At 40.2% G+C, this 23,209-nt stretch overlaps 1 protein-coding gene across 8 annotated transcripts in view; it reads right to left on the reverse strand.

Annotated features, from left to right (window-relative positions):
* Window positions 1-222: 222 nt before the first annotated feature.
* Window positions 223-23,209, reverse strand: part of DST (dystonin) — a 432,181-nt gene continuing 409,194 nt past the window's right edge. For 4 of the 8 annotated variants that reach the window (XM_036248926.1, XM_036248924.1, XM_036248927.1 and 1 more), the window contains 13 exons: window positions 21,473-21,616; window positions 20,584-20,772; window positions 18,703-18,832; window positions 16,673-16,836; window positions 15,479-15,641; window positions 13,224-13,378; window positions 12,973-13,047; window positions 12,058-12,075; window positions 9,013-9,130; window positions 6,226-6,425; window positions 5,711-5,821; window positions 2,565-2,688; window positions 223-1,476 (listed from right to left, as the gene is read on the reverse strand). In XM_036248926.1, coding sequence (XP_036104819.1) covers window positions 1,214-1,476; window positions 2,565-2,688; window positions 5,711-5,821; window positions 6,226-6,425; window positions 9,013-9,130; window positions 12,058-12,075; window positions 12,973-13,047; window positions 13,224-13,378; window positions 15,479-15,641; window positions 16,673-16,836; window positions 18,703-18,832; window positions 20,584-20,772; window positions 21,473-21,616 — 1,854 coding nt within the window. In that variant the 3' untranslated portion in view covers window positions 223-1,213. Of the gene's footprint in view, window positions 1,477-2,564; window positions 2,689-5,710; window positions 5,822-6,225; window positions 6,426-7,371; window positions 7,444-9,012; window positions 9,131-12,057; window positions 12,076-12,972; window positions 13,048-13,223; window positions 13,379-15,478; window positions 15,642-16,672; window positions 16,837-18,702; window positions 18,833-20,583; window positions 20,773-21,472; window positions 21,617-23,209 lie in introns of all 8 variants that reach the window. The other 4 variants (XM_036248929.1, XM_036248925.1, XM_036248923.1 and 1 more) reach the window with 3 other exon arrangements.

A 23,209-nucleotide genomic window follows, 5' to 3' on the forward strand; every position in this document is an offset into this window, starting at 1 on the left:
CACCAACTGGCTGACACATGGTTGGCACTTATTAAATATATTTGTAGAATGAGTAGTTAATGTATATATATTTATTATAATATCATATCCCTGTGTTTGATGTCACCCAAGCTGAGCCTGTTACACTATCAGTAAAAATACATCATACATATAACCTTTATTTTAAACAATAAAAATAAACAACAGGAAAAGTTCACTTTAAATAATCAGGTATTCCATACGTTCAAGTGAATATGTTTTATTAAATGCATACTAATATCTTTCTATAGTGAGTATACATAATAAGTTAAAATGTATATATTTATTAAATATAGATATAATACCAGAACATGATTATTTCAGATGAGAAATCAAAATAAACCCATTTTTAAGTATCTTTTGGTCACTCCAAATTGATATTGCTCATAAAAAAATACACCGATTTTTACCCTGGGGGAAAAAATTAATTCCATAGCAATGGAGTTAAGGGACATGTTTTATTTCATAGCTGTCTGCAAGCAAGATTGCTTTAATGCAAAATGAGTTCAATGGTACAGGTGCTACTGTCCACTCAAGCAAAAGAAAACCTCACGTTTACATGAATGCACTTTATAATGACATCCTTACAGTGTAGTGGGTGCGATATCCAGGACACCTCTGGCCTCGGGTGAGCAATGGCACGGCAATGGGGTAAGGGTCAGGGCACTGGCGAGTGCGCACAGTAACCCTGGGAGTTCTCTGTCAGACACAGCTTCAAGAACCGTGTGTGGAGGTGTCTGTCTTTCTGCCTCCGGCTTTGAGTTTACATTTAAATCATCGCGAAATACATCCCTTGTGTGTGTCTTTCCTCATTTCAGAGTTTCCACAAAAGCAAGAAAAAGTCATGAGGTATCCTTAACGTTAGCTACGGATGGAGGGCTGTGGCTTCAGAAGGCGCGGACTTACCTGCAGGTACGGGAACTGACTGTAGTGTGTGCTCCAGACTTTACAGTGCAGAAATGTTAGTGCATGTTAAACTCTATCTTCCCCTCACATATAATGTGACTTTAGCCCCAGAATATCTGACAAAAAAATTATACAGATAAAATAAAAAGACAAATACACAAATAAGGCCATCTGCAGAATTTTAAACTCACCTCTTGCAATATTTCACAATAATTTCTACATCATATTTTACATCGTTCAAACTTAAATAATAAATGCTCAAGGAAGGGCCTTGGTGGAACCAACTGCACTATCTCTTCGAGGATTTGTCCAATTTGCTGGCAGGTGACTTCCTCTGGGGCGTGGGGATTTTGGAAGGCTTGGCTGTGGATGGCCGAGAACCTGCTCGGGGCGAAGGTCTGTGTGTCTGGGGGGCAGTCTCCACATCTGAGCACAAAGATTGGATTTCTGAAATGTCAAAGTCTGATGCATCACTGCCTCGTCGGCTGCTGGCCCGGCTCCCGGCCTTGCTCCCGGCTCGGCTTCCTGGTCGGCTGGGAGTCTTCTTGGCATCTGAGGAGAAAGGGCAGAGCTGGGTCACCCTTCTTACTGGGTCAATCTGCAAGAGACTCCTGAAACCTAATGCCACATTGAATCTCAGCAATTACTCTGGACACCCTGTGGGCACTCAGCCAATGCTGTGGGTTCCTGGCTCTCTCCATTCCACAAGGGTAGGCAGCCTCACTCTAAGGAGATGCAATATATCGCAAGCTAGATGTACTAACAAAATTTAGGTTTGGGCTTACCCTGCTTAAAACAAGGAGTCCAGCCCTGGCCGGTTTGGCTCAGTGGCTAGAGCGTCGGTCCGAGGACCAATGAGTTGCAGGCTCGATTCCGGTCAAGGACACATACCTCAGTTGTAGTTCATCCCCAGCCCTGATCGGGTCGTGGGGGAGGCAACCAGTCGATGTGGCTCTATCACATTGATGTTTCTCTCTCTCTCTCCCTCCTTCCCTCCCACTCTGTCTGATAATAAGTAGAAAAAAAATATCTTCAGGTGAGGAATAAAAAACAAAACAAAACCACAGGATTCCATTTACTACAAATAGATATAAAGAATACAGCTATAATTGAAGGTCATGCTTTCTAAAGTTTAGTTTGTATACCCAGACGTGTGCAGGCAAACACAGAACAAACTCTCAGGTCCAGGTGTGGCCTGAGGATAAGTACTTCGAAGCACACGGGAATTGAATGTACTTGAAACTTTAAAGGAACTTCATGCTTGCAGAGCCCAGAGCCCCAAGGGTTAGGTTCACTGCTCTGTGAAGAAACATGAAGCTCTGGTGTAAGGCCCAGTATGGCTGGTTTTTCCAACCACCCGTAATACAGCCCAGGACACTTTCCAAGCAGACAGAAGAACCAAGACTTCCCAGCTAACACAGCTAGGATACTGTTGTAGTTTCTCCTCTGTTCTCATCTTCTCTGGTATTTTTCAAAGTGGATTTTCTAGCCGCTCATTTGCATGACTCATTTACCCCTAGCTCTACTGGAGGCCTGGAGCTACGTGTCACTTGGTAATCTCTTCCCAGTGGGGAGGACAGGGGGCTTTCCTCTTCGGGGCACACTGCAAAGCCGCGAAAGAAAGACAGGTCCACACTCACCAGCAAACTGTGTTCGGACTCGGGAGGCTGCCGTTGTGATCAAGCCACCGTCGTCCCCAGAGTGGAAGCCTTTCCCTGACAAGTATCCCGGAAGTCGAAGCTTGCTTCCTTGTATTGGCGTCCCCTGTAGCCAATCAGAGAAAGGGCGTCTCAGGCTATGAGCCAATCAGTGAAAGGGCGTCTCAGGCTACGGCTCACGGCCAGCCCATCCACACTGCCCCACGGCGCGGACCCTCGGCTAGACCTCCTCCACGAGCCCTGCGGTTCTCACCTGCTTGTCTCCACTGACCTCTCATTCTCGCCCTGAATTCAAAGGGGACTTTCCCAAAACAGCAAATTCACATTGAGGAGGAAACACAAAAATGGAGATTTCCCCAAAGGATGGCAAGGAGAGGAAGACTAAACTGTGAGCACTCCAGGATCTTCCAGCCTGTCCGTAAGCATTACGGAGCTGATGCCGGGGGCGCGTGCTGACTGCGGGAGAGGGGGCTCTGGGGAACGATGCTCGGATACTCTGGTGCAGCCAACACTCTTAGGGAACGAGGCAGAAACGAACCAACAGAAATAGAACAATAAGTAAATAAATGAAGCCCAGACAGCCACCATTTAAACAAATTACTCCAAAAAAAAAAAAAAGTGACTTTTTATAATTTGGTATGATGCCATTTCATTTCTTTTCTCTGTCAACTTCTGTGGCCCTTACATACAAGATTCCTAGGCAAGGTTTCGGGATAATTCTTTCAAAACTCTCACTGGAGTTCACCGAGACTGTCCAAAGTGATCACGACTGTGAAATTCTATTGTGAGTCTAAAGCCACTGCATTTCTGTAGATCACTGTGACATTTTGAAAATTCTCCCAAGGTTAAAAAAATAAAGAAACAAATTTCCTGCGAAGTGAAGGGATTGTCATATTCCTGAATGAACTCACAGTCAGGAAACTATTTGGAAGAAAGTAATCCAAATTATGTGTGCATTAAAAAAAATGAATTATTCCTTTATTAAATAGTTCTACATGTGCAATAAAGCATATGTAAGACCTTTTGATACATCAGGGTTACTAATTTGTAATATTTATAATTCATTTACATACATATTCTATACATATGTTTAAGTATAGAATTTATGTATGATTTGTATACATATAATACTTAAGTTTTTGAAGTATTTTCACACATATAAGCACAATTAATCTTCCCCCTCATCTGATCACAACCTTTTTTGCAAATGTGAAAAATCAGGGCCTGAGGAGGGAAGTGATTTGCCCAAGATCTACAACCCTGATCTAGTTAAATTCCTAACTAAGAATCTCAATAATCCATAACAGAGTGAGGACCCATAATTATGAACTATACCACCCAAGATGGCAGAATTCATTACCCTGGAAGACTCAAATCATTCTTCTCAGAATACCTTGGTTGTTTTGATATGATTGTTATAAACCCTACCTTTAAAGACCCTTCTATAAAAGTACACTGTTGTTTTGTTTGGTTGGTTTTGTTTGATGAGGCTACTTGAAATAAACCATAGTTTTCTATTCATTAAAATAACATATTTAGACTTTAATTTTGGGGACTCTATACTTTTTAAAAATTTGAACTGACATAGCAGCTCTAAATATTTAAAAGAAACATGTTGCTTGAGGTTCCTTAAACTGTTCTCAGCTTTTGCTACAATAGATCCATCATGAGTGACAGACGTCTCTAGGTGTAATATATAATACTGACATTTCTCACTTGAGGGGAGGAGTGGAAATGAGGGGCTAGGGGAATGAGGAAGAGTTGAAGAAAGTTCTTTCTGCTCCATTTCTACCCTATCATTGATGTTATTTCCTTCATTTTCATCCGAGACCTGAGGGTAGCAAAATTTTCTCTGCCTACATCTTATTACTGATTTGAGGATTAAAGAATAGATCAGAAAGTATTATGAAAAGCATAAAGGGCTTTCTAAAGGCACTATATCACTTTTATACCTGGATCCTGGCCTTTAACCTGAAATACCTCCTTCAGTACAAGAAAAGTTATTTAGGGATTTTCTCCCTCTAATTATTATGATTCTTTCTAATCAAATATGTAATTTTTTGATACCTATGTTGGTCATTTTACAGAGAAGTTCCTTTAAAAGAATTTCAACCAAATATAAATGATCTATGTGTCAATCTTGGCAACTTTTATATCACCTAAATATCTTATCTCTATATATCATGCCATATTAAAAAGCTAGAGCTTCAGCCAGCTGGTGTGGCTCAGTGGATTGAGCATCATCCCATGGACTGAGAGGTCCCAGTTCAATTCCCAGTTAGGTACGTGCCTGGGTTGCAGGCTTGATCCCCAGTAGGGGGCTACCAGGAGGCAGCCGATTTTTGTTTCTCTCTCCCATGGATGTTTTTCTCTCTCTCTCCCTTCCTGTCTTTCTAAAAATATCAATAAAAACATATTTTTTTAAAAAAAGAAAAGATATTTTTTTAAAAGCTAGCTAGTGCTTGCTTGAATAATAATAACCATTAAAGTTTAATAAAGATACATACTTTTTGAAAATGACACCTGTTTATATACCTAAGCCCTAACCCCCTGCTCTGATAACTAAAAGGCTATGTGTCTCCCCCACCCCATGTTCTTGGGCAGAAATAAATGTAACAGACATTCAGTGAGACCTCACCTATAGTGAACAGTCAATCAAAATTCTTTTAATTTAAGTGATTTCTCTTGCAAATGATGATCCCTCTCATTCTCACCTAAAGGATGTTGGCTGCATTTCTTATATGTGGAAGCAAAAGCATTTCATCAGCTCTAAAAGAAACTTTACTTAAGTCTGGATAGTATCTCCTGTATTTTACTCCTGAAGTAAAATTAAAAAATGACTAGAACAACAACAATAACAACAAAAACAAAAACCAGGAGGGGCAGAAACTGCAGGTGTGACTATATTAAGCTGACATCGTTCAAGGAGCACAATCTGTCTTTTCAGTGAAACCTTGACTTTCACGCCTCCCAAGGACTGCTGGGTTCACAGTTATTTTATAGAAGTCTATTAAAACGTCATAGCATTGTCAAAAGTACATCTATTAAGGGAGAGGTACAGTGATGTTAGTGGGTGGTAGTTTCAATGGAAGAAGGCTGTTAGACTGGAATCTGGGGCCTTACGGTACCTCTGCAGATGGCACGGAAAAGTCTGAGCACTCTGCTGGTTTACAAGGAGTTGACATTTTGCTGTTTGTCAACCATGGTTTACCATAATTGCGTGTTAAAGGATGGAGGATCTGTATGGAACAATGGCAAAGCAAATGTAAAGGATAGCAGATAAAAAAAAAACAAAGCCATAGAAAGAGACAATTACACAAAGACTCACATTTCACAGTAAGAATAATAATAAATAACACTACGTGGAGAGGTCTGATGGCAAATCATACACACCCAAAAATGAATGAAGCTTTATGATGAAAAACCAGTCTGAAAGGTAACCAAAGCAGCACCTAAACAGATAGTCTCTATAGGGGCCATCAGGCAAAAGCATATATTAAAAAAAAAAATTTTTTTTTGCCATATTGGGAGAAGGAATACAAATGGAGAAAGCTCACAGATTCTAGGATCCTAAAACATTCAAAAGTCTACCCAAGACATTGATTGCATGGGAGGAGGAGAACGTTTCATGCCTGAGTCCTACCTTGGGTGTGCTGGTGGCGGGGACCTGCGGGGAGGCCACCTGGCCAGCCTGACTGGACACAGAAGTCGATCGGTTGGGCGAAGCTCCTCGCGATGAGGGCCGCGACCTTCGGCCCCGGGGTCGGAAAGCAGCCATGCCCTGACTGGCCCCGTCGGCCAGAATGAACTTCTCCCGAAGTTCCATGTTCGTCCTTCCTTTGGCTGGATTGCGTAACACACAACACGCACACAAACAGAAGAGGGAGGAATAAAAGAGGTGCTCAGTCATTTATGGAAGAACGACCGCCCGGCACCACAGAGGACGCTGAGGATTTGAAGAACATCTTTTTGCCATGCCAACTCCAACTCAGCATAACAAAAAGGTAAATGCATTCCTTTACAATGCATTCCTTTTGGAGACGAGCTTGGGAAAGGGGGAAAAAAAGTGTGTTTATTCTAACACTAGACACCAGCCAGAATAACCACTATCAAAGAAAGAGTCAGCATGAAAATGGAAAGCTCATGCTAAATATTGTTAATCCACCAGCTACTGATGCCCACATGGGTTCATTACCCTTTCCGCACACTGAGAAGACAAGCCAGTAAAGCAGGGACTGTGTCTTTTGCATGTACTGCTGAGGTAGGGAGAATGCCAGGATTTTAACTTTGGGATTAATTAATTAAACAATAGAATTACACAGAATGACAGATGGCTTGTTAATCAGGATGACAACATATACACGTTCAGATTTTTTACTGAAATGAGGCAGCTAAGTATTTTTATTTTATGCCTTGAAAAGCTTTTTTTTTTTTTTTTTTTTTTTACCAACATGCAATAACAAACACCAGGCCCAAGGATCCGGGAGGTCATCAGTGATGCAACAGTCATACGAACACATGTGCGCACGGAGAGCACTCCACGAGAACCCGACAAGCAATGTGTTAGCATGTGTTTGATCACTTACATAACACCTATGCTGGCAACACACTGCAAGTGTGTGAAACGCTCAGACTTTAAATTTGGAAGCACCAGCTCAGTTGGATATGACGTAAGCCATACGCAATGGATGAAGCGTGTTATTTTTAAAAATAAATAATTAAAGCCAGAATGTAAAAAGTAGGAGAGAGGAAAGGTAAGAGGGGAGAGGCAAAGAGAAGGGTTGCCAACCTATAGTAGGCTGAGTAGTAGTAATTGAAGAGTTTGATTCCGAACGTAACATTTTAGTCCCATGATGATGAACTAGAAAAAATGACACAGGATACCAATCACATTAAAGAATACTGTTAGCAGGAGAAGAAACAAAGTACCGCAGTTGAATATGCAGGTCCGGCTTTAGCACACAGTTTAGAAGAAAAGCTGCATCAGGAAAAGCCCTCAAAGGTTGGACTCAATAAGGAAAATGTATTTGGAAGACTCCGCCACGGTCATGCTACCCTTCCTAAGCAACTCTCCAGAACACTGCATGTTCTCATTTCTTTGTTTCATAGATGGAGCCGCGTTACCTTAGGCTGCATCATTTTCAAAATATGAAACAAAAAGGAAACTGTTATCTCACACCATTTGCAGTTGTATCTTTGACTTGTAGAGAGCAGAGCTCCTGAGTTCTGTTGTGTGGATGATCCCCGGGCGCCTTAGCAGAGAGGCTGCTGACCGACCACAGAGACACCCACCTCACTAGACCTGTGTGTTCCCAGCACTGAGACAGAGGCCACTGGGGGAACCTTGACCTCCACTAGGTAGCCTAACAGGGCTAACAAAAACATGTGTTGTTTGTTTGTGTAAAAGGATTAAAATGAGCTCACAGATTTAAGAAAAGCACAAAAATCTTTTTTTTCCCCCAAAGAAAAAATGAGCCTGCTGAGTGAATGGGAGCTAACTGGAAATTGTCATCAAATGACCACTTGTAAGGTAAATCAATTAAAAATTCAGAAAATGACAACACACCCTGGCTGGTTTTGCTCAGTGGTTAGAGCGTAGTCCCGAGGATCGAAGGGTCTCAGATTCCATTCAGGTCAAGGGCATGTACCTAGGTTGCAGGCTGGATTCTTGGCCTCAGCTGGGTATTCGAGGGAGGCAACCAATCACTGTGTCTCTTTCACATTGAGGTTTCTCTCTCTCCCTCCCTCCCTTCTACTCTCTCTAAAGATCAATGAAAAAATATCCTCAGGTGAGGATTAACGAAACAACAACAACAACAAAATTTACAACAGGATCTGAAAAATAAGGAAAATTAAAAGTTGACCAAGGGCTCTTAGGTGGTAGTCATGGCAAGAGCTATAGTATATGTTTATATTTTCAATGCTCTCATCTGTCCCTTCAAAGTAAGAGTCGGGCTAGCAGTTCTTATTTTTTTAAATCTTTAAGTATTGCTTTCCTCACCTCCCTATAATTTCATAAAAACTTTAACTTTTAAACTTTTATTATCCAGTAACTTTAGTCTTCATCACCTCAGTTTTTTTCTCCATCTTGCTTTGCTATTTAATGATAGATGAAATCTTTTCCCTGGCTGGTGTAATTTGGTGTAATTGCTCATTTTGAAAATTGCAGATGAGATCATCTCATAAAGATCTATTCTAGTATTTCTTGTCTACCTGTCCCATGTTTATCCAGAGGAGCATAAAAGCAACGAGAAGAGCATGGTTTACATGACTGCCACGAACCCCTTGGAAACCTCAGGCTGACAGACCAGTGTGAAACACTGGCAATACATGACCAAAATTATACCCGAGTACGTTTTTGATGCTGGAAAGGAATACAAAATTGATATACTTTTATGGTGCTATTATCTTGACATAAGTATCTCCTTACCCCTGCAAGGATCGTTTTTCACTAAGAACTCGTCAAGTGCCATCCATCCACCTCCAACACGGACCATCACGGTACTTCTCAGGATCCGGACCAGTCGCAGTTGCTGGGAGTCTCCAAACTGTGAAGACGAAGAAAGCAGGACCGCTAATTGTCAACAGTCATTCTAAACCAGAGGGTGGTGTGTGATCTGCAGTAGCTTAAGCAACCAACTTTAACATTTTGCTTAGTTCACAGCGATTAGTAAAATCTCAGAAAAAGGGATTTGTCATGATCTGCGTTAGGCTGCTGCATGCTGATTTAGCCCAAAGGAAATAGTTGGAAAAAAAGATAACAAAGGTTACCAAGTCTAATATGAAAGATTTCTTCAAGAAATGATGTTTCTTTCTTATGACAGACACAACATTAGTAAGGCGGTGATTGAGAAATGTTTCTAGAAAGTAAACACAGCCATGAAAATAAGCACTGGCCTAGGGTTTTATACAATATAAGGTGATTCTAAAGGAAATTTAGTAAACTCTGATTCTTCATTAAAACTTCCTCTTACGCTAAAACTTTGCCATTGAAATCTGTAGGAGAAACCTTCATAAACTCATAGGGAGATAAAGGAGTAAATGAACATGACCAATAAAAATTTCACAGTCAAATAAAATTACTGCATCGCTCATAATCTGGCAAACCCATTTGTTAAAGACTGGATGAATGTGCCATTTTATAGTCCTGTAATTTTAGAACAGTCACTGGTACATTGGTGGCACAGCTTTCAAATCTAAAAGGCTTTCTTTCTCTTCCAGCTGTTTGTACCATAAACTGCTGACAGTAATAAGCAGGTGTCTTTTTCTTGCCCTTTCAATGGCTCTCCAATCACTTGGATATGCTATAAATACTGCAAGTTCTGAATAAATGTCTAGACTACACGTAGTTTCTGATCATAAGGTTTATGTGTTTTGAAAGCCCATGAGAAATCATTTTATACTTTTAAATCATTTCTAATAGGCTCATGTCCAACTTACAAATAGCACCATATTGAATTTCATGGTTGCCAACCCAGTAGATACCATCGCAAAATAAACAGTCAATTAAACATAAATAGCTTCTTTTTTTTTATAAGGAAGGTTAAAATACAGTGCAACTTCGACTATTTGTCTGGGCTTATGATGGATAAACAGAAATTTTTAAGCAGAAACAACCTCCTACTTTTCAGTAAGCTTTACCACTGAGTTTCAGGAAGTGAACCCTAAAACAAAGCAAACCATTCAAGACCCTGAAACTCAGAAGCACCTGTAAAGTATGTAAAATGCACCAGCAGGAACTCATGCGTTTTACATCAAACCTTTTACATTGCTATTTCTACGTATATTTTTAAGCCTTGAGATTTAAACTTTCCTATAATTGAACCTGTTCCTGAAATGTAATCAAAGTGTAAAAATCAAAATACATATATTTATTTTGTTAGAAAAAATTTGGTGCTGCTAATAAGCAAAGGGAAAGGAGGGGATTTAAAGAAAATTACCCTTAAGTAACCAGATAATTAGATCAAACATTTTTGGCCCAAGATTACATGCAAAAAAAAGTTTTAAGGAACTAAATGAAGTACTTTATGGAGAAAAACTTCCAATTCTAATAAATATGAATGATTTTTATCATTTTGAGAAGGTATTATCTAGACAACTAACACAGTCTTCAGAATTTCCCTAACTTTCCCAAGAGCCAAATTGTAAGAGAAGAAAAAATAGGCTGTTCTTTGTGCTTTCAATGAAGAAAATCTTTTAAGGTAGTTCATCCTTTCTACAAATAAATAACACTACCCCAAATAACAAGATTAGAAAAGTGAATTTTTATGTGTTACAACAAATAAAAATTTTAAAAACTGCTATTCAAAGTAACTGAATGTTTCTATTTGAAACAATTATTTGATGGAATAAATGGGGATCATATGTAACTTGAAGTTTAAAATATAATAATATGGCCCTGGCCGGTTTGGCTCAGCAGTTAGAGCATCAGCCTGCGGTCCCGAGAGACCCGGGTTCAGTTCCCGCTAAGGGCATGTACCTCGGTTGCAGTTTGTCCCCGGCCTGGTCGGTTGTGTGAGTGGCAGCCACTCGATGTGTCCCTTTCACATCGATGTTTCTCTCTCTCTCTCTCTTCCTCTCTCGCCCTCCCACTCTATCTGAACAAAAAATGTCCTCTGGTGAGGATAAAAAAATAAATAAATAAAATATAATAATATGGGCTTAAGGGCAGATTAATAACTAATATGATGTGGTCAGGTACTATAAATAGCATGGTTCTTTCCAAAAGCACACAGTAAAAACTCTTCTCTTTGTTTAAATCAAAACATAATTGCTCTTGTCTTAAGTTCTAAAATTCTGATTGTGTGCAGTGCCCATGAACAGTTTATACTGACTTTAATGTCAAGGTCAAAATGGCATAAAATGTGACTAAGATTTCATAAGTTACAAGAGATCCAATTCCTCAACAGGAATGACAACATTCAAAACCTCCAGGGTTAAAATTTCTACGCACAGGATCCAAAGCCCTCAATGATTTAGAACAAAGGGACAACAGCTGCTTTGCAGAGAACACGTTTCCTGGGGCTGAGCACCATGGAGACCTCTCAACACTCTGCCTTGTGTCCCTGCCTGATGTGGATCCTTCTCTAGCTACTGTGTACCCCACGTCCTCAGTGGTGAACACCAACGAAACTATGCAGAGATGTGTGTTCCAATGAGTACTGGCATACAACATATGCTAATGGCATTATCAAAAATGAAAATGGAAAATTGCATTTGTAACGCTGTAACCAGCCAAACTACAAGTCATTATCTGGTTTGCTTAAAAGTAATCTCCTCATTTGAGACACATGGCGAAAAGGAATCCTGGATCAAGGACCCTTATAGCGTTTACAGAAACACCACGCCAACCAACAATGTAGTAGCTAGGGGGGCAGCATGGGAAAGATTGGCCATGGCAAGCTTTAATGACTATGAATTAAAGTTAAAAAAAAAAATCATTGGGAACTTGAGAATACATTCCACTGAATTATACCTGATTTCCCAGGAAGAACTGATAAAAAAAAATGAAAAATGGAAGAAAGATATAATTAGTTCAACAGGAAACTTTCTATATGGCTCTAGAACACACACACACACACACACACACGCACACACACACGCTCACACTCAGGGCATCTAGATATAGTACCTAGTTTAGAGATGTGCAGGTATCCAACTTTAAAGCCAATGATGGAAAAATTTTCTATACAATTTTTCTTTAATCCTTGGGTTTCAAATTTAAGCTAAAAATTCAAATACTTAGATGAATCTTTTTGAATGTGGAAATATAAAAATAAAAATGAATAATGTTTCACTTATAAGTAACACACTACATTAGGGAAACCTGGCACATTTCCTATCTAGCTACTACATATAAGCGATGTTCCAAAAAAGAGAAAGAGTGACAAAGTCACACTGTCTTCGCGTTATTGTTTTGAGAAAGGTGAACCAAGTTACTGAGATTTTGAATAAAAGGAGAAATGACTGCAAAGGGGAAAACATTGCCTCCCTTTCATTATATAAAAATTAGACAACATTCTTGACTTTGTGGTTCTGGCCTGGAATAGCTTTGTTATTGGAAATATGAACACTTACCTCTAATCATAATAAAATATATTACAAAGTAATATGAAGCAACATAAATATAACAAATGTGTTTTTCTGCAAATAATTTTCACCTTAAAAGTAAAAGGCATGTTGTACATATCAAACATATGTCCTTATATAAAAATGCAGGCTAGTTTTACGTAATTTAAAATGAGGAGAGTTAGAAATTCATACACCATTACATTTAGATATGAGGTAAAAACAAATAATGAGCACTCCTGGAAAACAATGCACATCAAATTATAAACAAATTTCCATTTTTATCCTTTAAAAGAACTACAAAGTTACTTTAAAAACTTACCCTGTATTTGTTATCGCCAATCTGTTCAACTTGAAATCGTTTTGCACATTTACACTTAGCTACCTGCCTCGTCACCTGCCAAAGACAATGATGCATTAACTTTAATGTTAATATTACACATTGATTGCTTAACATCTTCAAACAACTGCTAAACATGGAAATAAATAAAAGGGCTGCATGAATTGTGCATGACATCTGAGCAGAACACACTACAGTATTGGTGTTGTAGGCAGTGGAAAGACAATGAGTACCTCATCTTCTATTTTGTCCGCATCAGTGACAGGTTTATATGCATCTTTATTTGGGTGTAGGGCGGCTACAAATTCATAGTAGTCAATGTACCCATCGCCGTCTCTGTCAAAGATGTCTGCAACTGCGCTCATCTCCAGGCGACTGGTTGGGAACTCTACAATTTCCAGAATAACAGTAAGTAGTGTTACTGAGGTGTAATTGACAGAACTGTAAGATCTTTTAAATGTACGCTGTAGCCCAGCCGGTGTAGCTCAGTGGTTAAGCGTCAACCCATGCACCAAGAGGTCCCTGGTTCGATTCCCAGTCAGGGTACATGCCCAGGTTGTGGGCCCGATCCCCAGTGGGGGGCATGCAGGAGGTGGCCAATTGATGTTCTCTCTCATCGATGTTTCTCTCTCTCTCTCTCCCTCTTTATTCCTCTCTCTCTAAAAACAATAAAGAAAAATAAAATGTTAAATGTACATTGTAATGATTTGATATATGTATTGTGAGAAAGGACTCCTGCCATCTAGTTAATTAACACACCCATCTCCTCACATATGCGTTTAGTTATCTTTTATGTGTTTGTGAGAGAGACCGGTTAAGGTCGGCTCTCTTAGCAAGTTTCAATTACAACACAGTGTTATCAACTGGAGTAACCATGTCACACATGAGATCCTCAGACTTGATTTCTCTTATCATGGAAAGTTTGTATCCTTTTACCAACCTCTCCCTATTTCCCCCAGCACCTGGCAACCACTTTTCTTCTGTGTTTCTGCGAATCTGACTTTTTATTTAGATTCCACATATAAGTGATAATTAAGATTCTCTCAGTATAAGCCATACAATATTCCCAATTAAACTTTATAAGACCAGCTACGTTCTATAAAATTTTCTAAAAAGACTTAAGTCTTTAAAAACATAGTAAGTAACGTGCCCTGGCTGGTTTGGCTCAGCGTTTGAAGCGTCAGTCCCCAAACCAAAGAGTCTCTGGTTCGATTCTGGTCAAGGGCATGTACCTCGGTTGCAGTTTGGTCCCCAGCCCTGGTCAAGGTCGTGTGGGGGGCAGTCAGTCGATGTGACTCTCTCGCATTGATGTTTCTCTCTCTCTCTCTCTCTCTCTTTCTCTCTCTCTCTCTCTCTCTCCCTCCCCCTCCCTCCCTCCCTCCCTCCCACTCTATCTGAAGATAAATGGAAAAATATCCTTGGATGAGGATTTAAAAACAAAACAAAAAACCTAGAAGTAATGTAACTTAATTCTGCCTTAAGACATTTCCATTTGTACATTTTTTTTTTTTTATCCTCACCCGAGGACATTTTCCCATTTTTTTTGTTCAGGTAGAGTGGGAGGGAGAGAGAAGAACAGAGAGAGAGAGAGAAACATCGATGTGAAAGGAACACATCGAGTGGCTGCCACCCGCATGACCGACCAGGGCCGGGGACAAACTGCAACCGAGGTACATGCCCTTAGCGGGAACCGAACCCGGGTCTATCAGGACCGCAGGTCAACGCTCTAACCGCTGAGCCAAACCGGCCAGGGCCCATTTGTACATATTTTAATGTGGCCAATTACATTTTCAAGGTAATCAAATATATTAAAATCCTTTTAAAAAAACTGATTTATATAATAAACAAATGCAACCACTATATATATATAGGATTTAATTTATCTTTAATTACTACTATGGTGAATCCTTAGAAGTTGCTGTTTTTCTAGGATGAAAACTGTTTAATATTAGCAAACTTAAATGGTTCAACTACCACTTTCCTTAAGGAATAATTCATATAGAATTCACTCTAAGAATTACTTCCGGTAACACATGCCGGAGTATTCACATACACTTGACCGAACCATCAAACAAGAGGATGACATGTACCTCCCGAAGTTTATGTTACAGAGTTCTAATTTCCTACTGATGATAATGTTAGGTTAGAATGTCAATGGGAATGAAAGAGAAGAGGCACTGACTGGCTGATTTCCCGTCTGCCAGGCAACACACACAATCAAGGAATCAAATATTATTAACTTCATTGTACTAATGAGGACACAGCTTCAGTGATGTGAGGAATCTATCTGAGGTTACACAACTTGTTAAGTGTGCCCGACTCCAAAGCCATAAATTTCACCAAAGACACTTTTCTTTGATAGGGATGACCTCATAGCCAAGTTTAAAGGCAATTATCGGTAACACAAGTTTACTGGCCCCACAATTTTAAACTGTGCTTATTTTCTTTAAAAATTACATCAGCTTCAATTGCTTCTCTTGGGACTTACTTGAGGAAAGAATGCCATCAATAAATTCTTGTCGGGTTATTTTCCCATCCTGGTCTTTATCAATTCTCCTAAAGAAGTCCATCACCCGAGATTTCTTGTGATTCATCCATCGCATGTATTTTTTGCGCCAGATATCAAAATCAAAGTTAGCAAATTCCCTCAGCTGAAAGGAGCAAAAGATATTTTGGTTGCGTTAATGCCGTGCTCAGGTTATAGCTTATACAAACAAAGTCATTTTGAACGAGCCTCTAGATGATAACAGATACCTTTCCCACTTCAAAGAAAGGTATAACCTTGCAAAGGGGAAACCACAAAAAATGATCCTGTGAAGTTTATTTTGTTAGTCACTGTTTTGTTTGTCACTATGGTCACTGTTTTTCTTTACAGATGCAAGAAAATAAAAAAAAAAAACTCCCGCAAGAGTCAAACTGAAAATTTCTGACAGTGCCAAAGTCACAAAGGTGGTGGGTGGAGTGGCTAGTGTGACGCCGCTGGTCAGGTGCAGCCAGCAGCACGGTGCAAGCCCTCACTCTGCTACTGGCCACTCCAACTCCCCTGGACTGGGAACCATTTCCCAGTCTGAGACTCTAAGCCTCAGATCAAAGAATGTATACAATGAAAATATCTGAATTACAAATGGTTATATTTGCCAGTTAATACCAACATGCACATAGATCAAGCTAGATAGTTTCTTGTTTGTTTTTTATAATCCTCACCCAAGGATTTGTTTAATTGATTTTAGAGAGAGAGGAAGGTAGGGACAAAAAGAGAGACAGAGAAAAATCAATTCGTTGCCTCCCATACGCGCCTTGGCCAGAGATTGAACCTACAACCTAGGTATGTGCCCTGGCTGGGAACTGAACTCACAACCTTTTGGTGCATAGGACAATGATGCTCCGACCAACTGAGCCACCTGGCCAGGGCTAGATCTTGCCTTGAGTCATCTTCTGATTACACTGAAACTTAGTTTTTCACTTCATTGCTTCCCTAAATCCCAGTTCTATATATTACATCCCCCCACCACCACAAAAATGTACATACTTGTGGAATTTATTTTAGAAGTAACATACACACTCAAATAGCCAGAGTTTGCTTAAGTATTATCAGGAACGTTGCAAAATCAAGAGTTTGGCAGGTGTTATGGTAAACAGAGCAAATGGCAACATGGTGCTGAATACATGTGGGTTCCCTCACCTCCTCTAGTCTGTCCAAGGCGTCGTTCAGCTTCCTCCTCCTCTCCAGTGCCAGCAGCCAGACTTGCTGCCATTTGCTCACCAGTAAGTTGACCCTGGGATTCTTGGTTTCGATCTGTGTCTGTGATCCAGAGGGATATAAGCTTGACGCTGGGAAGCGTTTTCCTGTGAAATTATAACTTCAGTTAGGATGGCAGTTTCCAGGCTCATGAAGGATGCTAAGGCTTGGCCTGCATTGTTCCTAGCTAAGATGGAATCAACTCAATTACTGGGCATTACAAATAGAAATACCTTCTTCAGATGATGCCCAATGTCAAGGTGCAAACCTGTTTTACTTGGTCAGGATCACACGCTCTTCATAAAAATTAAAAGAAATATATCTTGACATGTGCATTTAAATCCTGAAAAGCTCTCTCAGTAAATGTATTCTTAAAGCATTTTCTAGCTTAAAACTCATGCCATTTCCATGAGAATGAGGTACGCTATGATCCTCCTCTTTGTGAAGCATGATAAAAGAAATCTCCCAGGGTAGTGAGAGTAGATTAGAATCAGTTACATAAACCTGGTTGCCCTTCTCAGAGAACAAGGCTGAAAGGAGAGCAGGTGGAGGCAGGTGAAGGCAAGAGACACTGGGCACTCATCAGAGTCAAGCAACATACTTGACAGTTCCAACAGAACATGGAAGTGTGCGTAGGATCCTAGCTTCCACCCAAGTCCATTTTCCACTGACGTTGTGTGTTTCCTATGCACAGTTTCACACCACAACTTACTGCCTTACTAAAGTTTTATCCCTCTTTCTGGCTATTTTTCACAAATTTCTACAACTTCACTGAACAATGAGCTCAACACATTTCCCTCACTAACTAAATAGTTACATGTGGCATCGAAAAATCACTGGCCTAAGGTCATATAGGAAGTTGCTGTCCAGCTGGGATTTGCCCAGATTTCCTAACTCTCATAGGGCTTTGCACGTATCAGAGTATCAACAGCTAAATTTTTTTTTGGTTTATTCTCACCCGAGGATATTTTTCCATTGATTGTTTTTTTTAGAGAGAGTGGAAGGGAGAAAGAGAGAGTGAGAGAGAGACACACACACACATGGATGTGAAAGAAACACATTGATGTTTGCCTCCTGCATGATCCCGACTGGGGCTGGTGATCAAACCTGAAACCCAGGCATGTGCCCTTGACCAGAAATTGAACCTGAGACCCTTCAGTCCACAGGCCGATGCTCTAGCCACTGAGCAAAACCAGCCAGGGCTCAAGAGCTAATATTTATCGAGCATTTAACTATGTGCCAGAAAGTATACTAAGCACTTTTAATTCTTACCACAGTCCAATGAGGTTCTAGTTATTATTCCCTTTTACAGATGAGAAAACAGGCTGAGAAAGAGAGTTAAAGTAACTTGTCCAAAGTTACATTTTCCAGTTGGTTAGTGGTGGGGAGAGAGCCAAGGAGTCTTTCTCCAGCGTTCTTAACCACTTGGTTACATGGCACCATTCAGAAATATACAAAATGGATGATATAACTTGTGCTCATTTTAAATTTTCTCCAAGATAGCTATTATTTTTTTAATGTCACTTCATTGGGTCAAGGTTGCCTGAAGTCATACAAACATGAATAAAATCTATCAGATTGGTGGTCACTACTAAACAGTTAGGTCAGGAACCTTATCCATTTCTATTCCATTCCACTCTAAGGTTATTTCTATAATAGAAGCAAAACTAGACAATTCCAAAGGGTTGGTGACAATTCCAAAAGTTCTTGCAAACTTTTCAGTTCCTTTTAGCTAATTGAAAAGATACACTTCAAGCCAATGAACTTGTATATTGTGACCTGGACATGTCTTTTCCTTTATGTTTAAATAGGTGGCTATAAAACTTAAACCCATGTAGTCTTTCAAGAAAAGCTCTTATGATAGAGAGCTTGTATAGAGTCACCATTTGCTCCAAAACTTCAAACAATAAGTCAAAGAAAAACAATTTCCTTACTTAACCATCTTCATTTTAAAGAAACTAGTCATGGCTTACTTCCTGCTCGTCCCTTATCCAAGACTGGAATATGGGACTGTAATGAGGAAGGATCGGCTGCTCTCCTCTTGTAGGTCTTGGTAACTTTATCCACATCAGGCTGTTTTCTGGTCATTTCCTCCATGAAGGACTGAAATGAAAGAATTTATATCAATTAAATACAAGTATACCAGGGAAAGCCACCTTTTGAAATGAACCCAAAATAGCTCTGGTCGGTTTGGCTCAGCAGTTAGAGTGTTGGTCTGTGGACCAATGAGTCGAGCGTTTGATTCTGGCCAAGGGCACATGCCTCAGTTATGGTTCGCCCCCAGCCCTGGTTGGGTCATGCAGGAGGCAACCAGTTGATGTGTTTCTCTCACAGTGATGTTTCTCCCTCTCCCTCCGTCGCACTCTATCTGATGATAAATAGAAAAATATCCTCAGGTGAGGATTTAAAAAAAAAGAAAAAGAAAGAAATGAACTAAAACAACAAGATAAAAGCACCATGCTATTATTTCTGAAAAATAAGCAAATCGTCACGTTTTATTTTTAGGGGAAGAAAAGTCTAAACCATCATAACACAGCTTTTACACATTTCTAAAGAATACGAAATGTTATAGCTGGTAAGTAATTACAGCATCACAAAAGCAGTTTGTTTTCATTTGAAAACCACACATGAGAGCAGCTGTATGCACAATGTAACCTGAGTGTGCACCAGCCAGGATCGAGTGTCCAATCTCTTCCCAAAGGAGCTTCAAGTGAGCATTTCTCTGCAAGGGAACTAGTTAACGGGGTGGTCCCTGAGACTTCCCTGGCACATTCACCTACGTACTTCAAATATTTAAGATGGCTGTGATATACAGCAACAAAAAGCATCTGCATGAAATGTGGGTATATTTAAATATTTCTGTCAACAAGTATGCTTTGCCAAGGACGGTAAAAGTTATTCAGGTTATAAAGTTCCTATTTAAAAGGTCTGAATATCTTGCCATTTCTTATCTCATCTCCTTAGGCTTATTATTATTATTGTTGACTATATTGTCAATTATATATACATGCATATGTATGTGTGTGTGTGTGTGTGTGTGTATATATATAATTATTATATGCATTCCTTTATCGGAACTACGTGGCAAAGGCAGAAATGACGGTGAAAGTAATGGGGGAAGAAGGAGGCAGATGAAAGTGGAAAACGACCCATTTCTGGAATATTTGTCACACTAGAGAACTCTGACAGACATCGATAGCTTATATTTTTATTAAAATATAATGGCAATGTTAACTGCTTAACCAACTAAGCTGACACCGTGTTTCCCTCTGTAAAATGTAAATCAGACCAACAGGCAAACAAATCAGACTTAGCGTGACGCCCACCATTTCAGAGTTCAACATAGGCAGGATCTATAGGAGAAAGAGTTTTTTTGAGCAAGACGACATAGCGAAGTATGTGGAGTCCTGACGGTCATCTCGGGAGATGTTTAGCAGCAGAGAGTAGGAACTGCAGACACGGAGCAATCAAACAAGTGAGGGTGAGATCATCGGGAGACAGCGGAGTGAATGGAGTAGGGAGCTGAGGATAATGTAAGGACAGTTGCCACCTAGAAAGCAAGAGGCAGGGAGGGGGCCGATCTGAGACAGTGCCATGCGAGCTTAACTTCCCAGAGGCCAAAGAGGAAAGAGTTTGGGGAAAACAGGAGATAAAGAGGAGGGATCATCAAAATTCAGTAACTGTGAAGAGAAAAGAATTGTAAGGCAGTGGTAGAATTAGAAACCCAGTTGGAAGGAGTTGAGGAGTGTGTTTGAGGAAGTGAAGGTAATAAGCACAGACCAATCTTTAAGCACTACAGCAGTGAAAGAAAGACAGTGTCTGAGAAGACCAAGTAGGAGTGGTATTTATGTTACCTGGTGTTCTGCAATGAGGGCTTTCACCTCTTCGATCTCCTGGGGGATAGCTTCTTTGTCCTTATCAGTAAGTGTAGTTTCAGCCCACTGCAGCCACGTCAGCAAAGCCTCCAACAATTCCTGTTTAGCAATGAGCCCAGCCAAGGCACTTGCTAACCTCTGCTGATGCTGCTTCGCCCAGGCGAGCACCTGTTGGAGAAACCGGAAATCCTTCCATCTTCGTGAATAACTTAATTGATGCAAAATACACAGAATTTACATGTGAACTAGAATCATCCTGGGCTAGAAGTTTTTCCAGATCCCATCAGTGGTATCTAGACCCAGCTCCCCAGCTCGTGGAGGACCTGGGAGCCCTCTGTGATGTCCGTCACCTTCAGAAGCTGAGAGATGTACATCATTGGCCCAGGCTTCCCTTTGCTCTCTAACTCAGGTTCAAACATGCATTCTCGAAAGGACCGCGTAGGCTTACTTTGTGTGGAACAGAGTAGAAATACAAGTAGCTGAGATCTTCAATACAGAATTAATTCACGTTGTGCATGCAGTTCATTCCACAAGCACTTTTTACTCTGAAATTTCATCCGACCTCTGAGCTATCCAACAGACACAATGTAGAAGCGAGACAGAAAGTAATGTACACAGCAAAGCCAGTATCTGCCCTTTCACCTTTCAGGGACATGGCTGCAAACTTCCTGTCACTGTTTAAAGAAGAGTGGACTGCAGGGACAGGTGATGCTCACAGGAAGGATGTTCTCAAGAACATTTCTCTCTGCAGAGGCCTCATGTTCCCATGGCTGTAAGTGCATCTCAAATGCTGAAGTTTCCCTAACGCCCCCCCCCACCCCCGTCCGCCAAAGCTCCTGCACTCTAAGTCGATCTGAGCCACACTGACCTCCTCAAACCTGGCCCGGATGATGGTGATCCAGTGCTTGATGGTGGTGATGGAGTCGGGGTGGCAGATGGCCAGAACCGCATCCCCCATATTGGTCGCTTTATTGAGTGCAGCTCGTTTTTCTTCCAGTTTCTTCATGAATTCCTACAGCAGGAGCGAGGACTTCGATTAGCTATTGGCACTGGCTGCAAACAAAACTCTGGTGACATTCATTTGACTGTAAGAGTTAAACAAATAAACAAAACCTCCAACTGGCTTATTCACAGCTGGAAAATATCTACTAGTTGGGGACTTAAGGAAGGAGAAGGCACAAAAATAGGAAATAAAGCACTTTCTAATGTGTATTTACAAATACAGTTATAGGGTAGTATCTCATGCTTTACATTATACACTTACAATGTACAAATACATTATACAAGAAATACTCTCTCCTAATTTTGGATATATTATAATTATATTCTTAATGGAAAGTAGGACTAGGAGACAGTAATACCAGAGATAGAAATAATATTGATTGAAAAAAGAAGAAAAACTAACAAGACAATGAGTTTAGTATTTAAAATAGCACTAACTATGTCAGGAAAGATAGGAAAATGTACCAAAAAAAAGTGCCAAGGAAGAGAGAAGGCTGGGTAAGGAAGTATAAAAGTTGAGGGTGTGGGGAGAGATGGCACAAATGTCCAGCCAGGAAGGAATCTGAGGGAGGCTAGCGGGAATGGGCCAGACAGCAAGTCAGCTGAGAAATTAAACAAAATATTCTTTCTTTCTTCTATCGGTGAATGTGTGAAGGGAGGCAGAGAAAATAAAAATGAATGAATAATGTTACTGCAAAATATCATTACTAAGAAGCCCTTTGTAAAATTACATGTTATTTAAATAGCTTATGCTTTAAAGTAAATTATAGTAAGTCCTCACTTAACATTGTTGATTGGTTCGGCAACTTTAAGTGAAAATGACACAACAAAATCAATTTTATCATAGGCTAATTGATATAAACAAGAGTTAAGGTCCTATAGCATCTTATCAGTATGATAGCGAAATGACATTATTGGAGGACCTACTATTTTCGTAAAAACCACTACCTGTGCTCTGGATACCTGCCTCCTGGTGTTTCTGGGGGTTTCCTGGCTCTGCTGTGAGGGTGGTGAGACCACAAGTGGACCCCTGTCTGTAGGGTGACAGGGAAGCCCTGGGCTTCAAGGGGCTCTTCTGAGACCCAAGCCTAAATATGTTAGGGTAACTCAATGCTGGCTGATGGTCAGCCTACAGTGATGTAATATAAACTCGATTTTCAAAACATTGAAATGAATAACATTTACAATAAATTTGATGCCATTTTCCTACTCTTACACTCTAGCTTCAACCTGAAATGGTGTAGGTAGCATTTCACTCCTCCAGATAATGGCATACAAGCTCACATCCCTTTTATTAATGACGAGGCAATAATTCATTGCTATGGGTTATGCAATCCATCACGGAGAGAGCAGAGTAATTAAAATAAGAAGTCTCCATAGATGATATAACCCATGCTATCCTGGAATTAGTGATGTATTTGTAACTTGACCTTAAAAGATGAGGTTAGTCAGTGGTTAAATAGATCCTTTAAAATTAACAGGAATCCTGACGTCAATACTATACCGAGTGCCAGCACTGTGAACTCCTGATGTTTAGAGTCAAAGGTTAAAAAACAAACCATTAGGAGCTCTCTGAATCACTCTCTTGAGGGTTTTGCTAGTT

This window comes from Molossus molossus, unplaced genomic scaffold (assembly GCF_014108415.1).
Source record: "Molossus molossus isolate mMolMol1 unplaced genomic scaffold, mMolMol1.p scaffold_m16_p_8, whole genome shotgun sequence".
In the NCBI taxonomy this organism is placed as follows: Eukaryota; Metazoa; Chordata; class Mammalia; order Chiroptera; family Molossidae; genus Molossus; species Molossus molossus.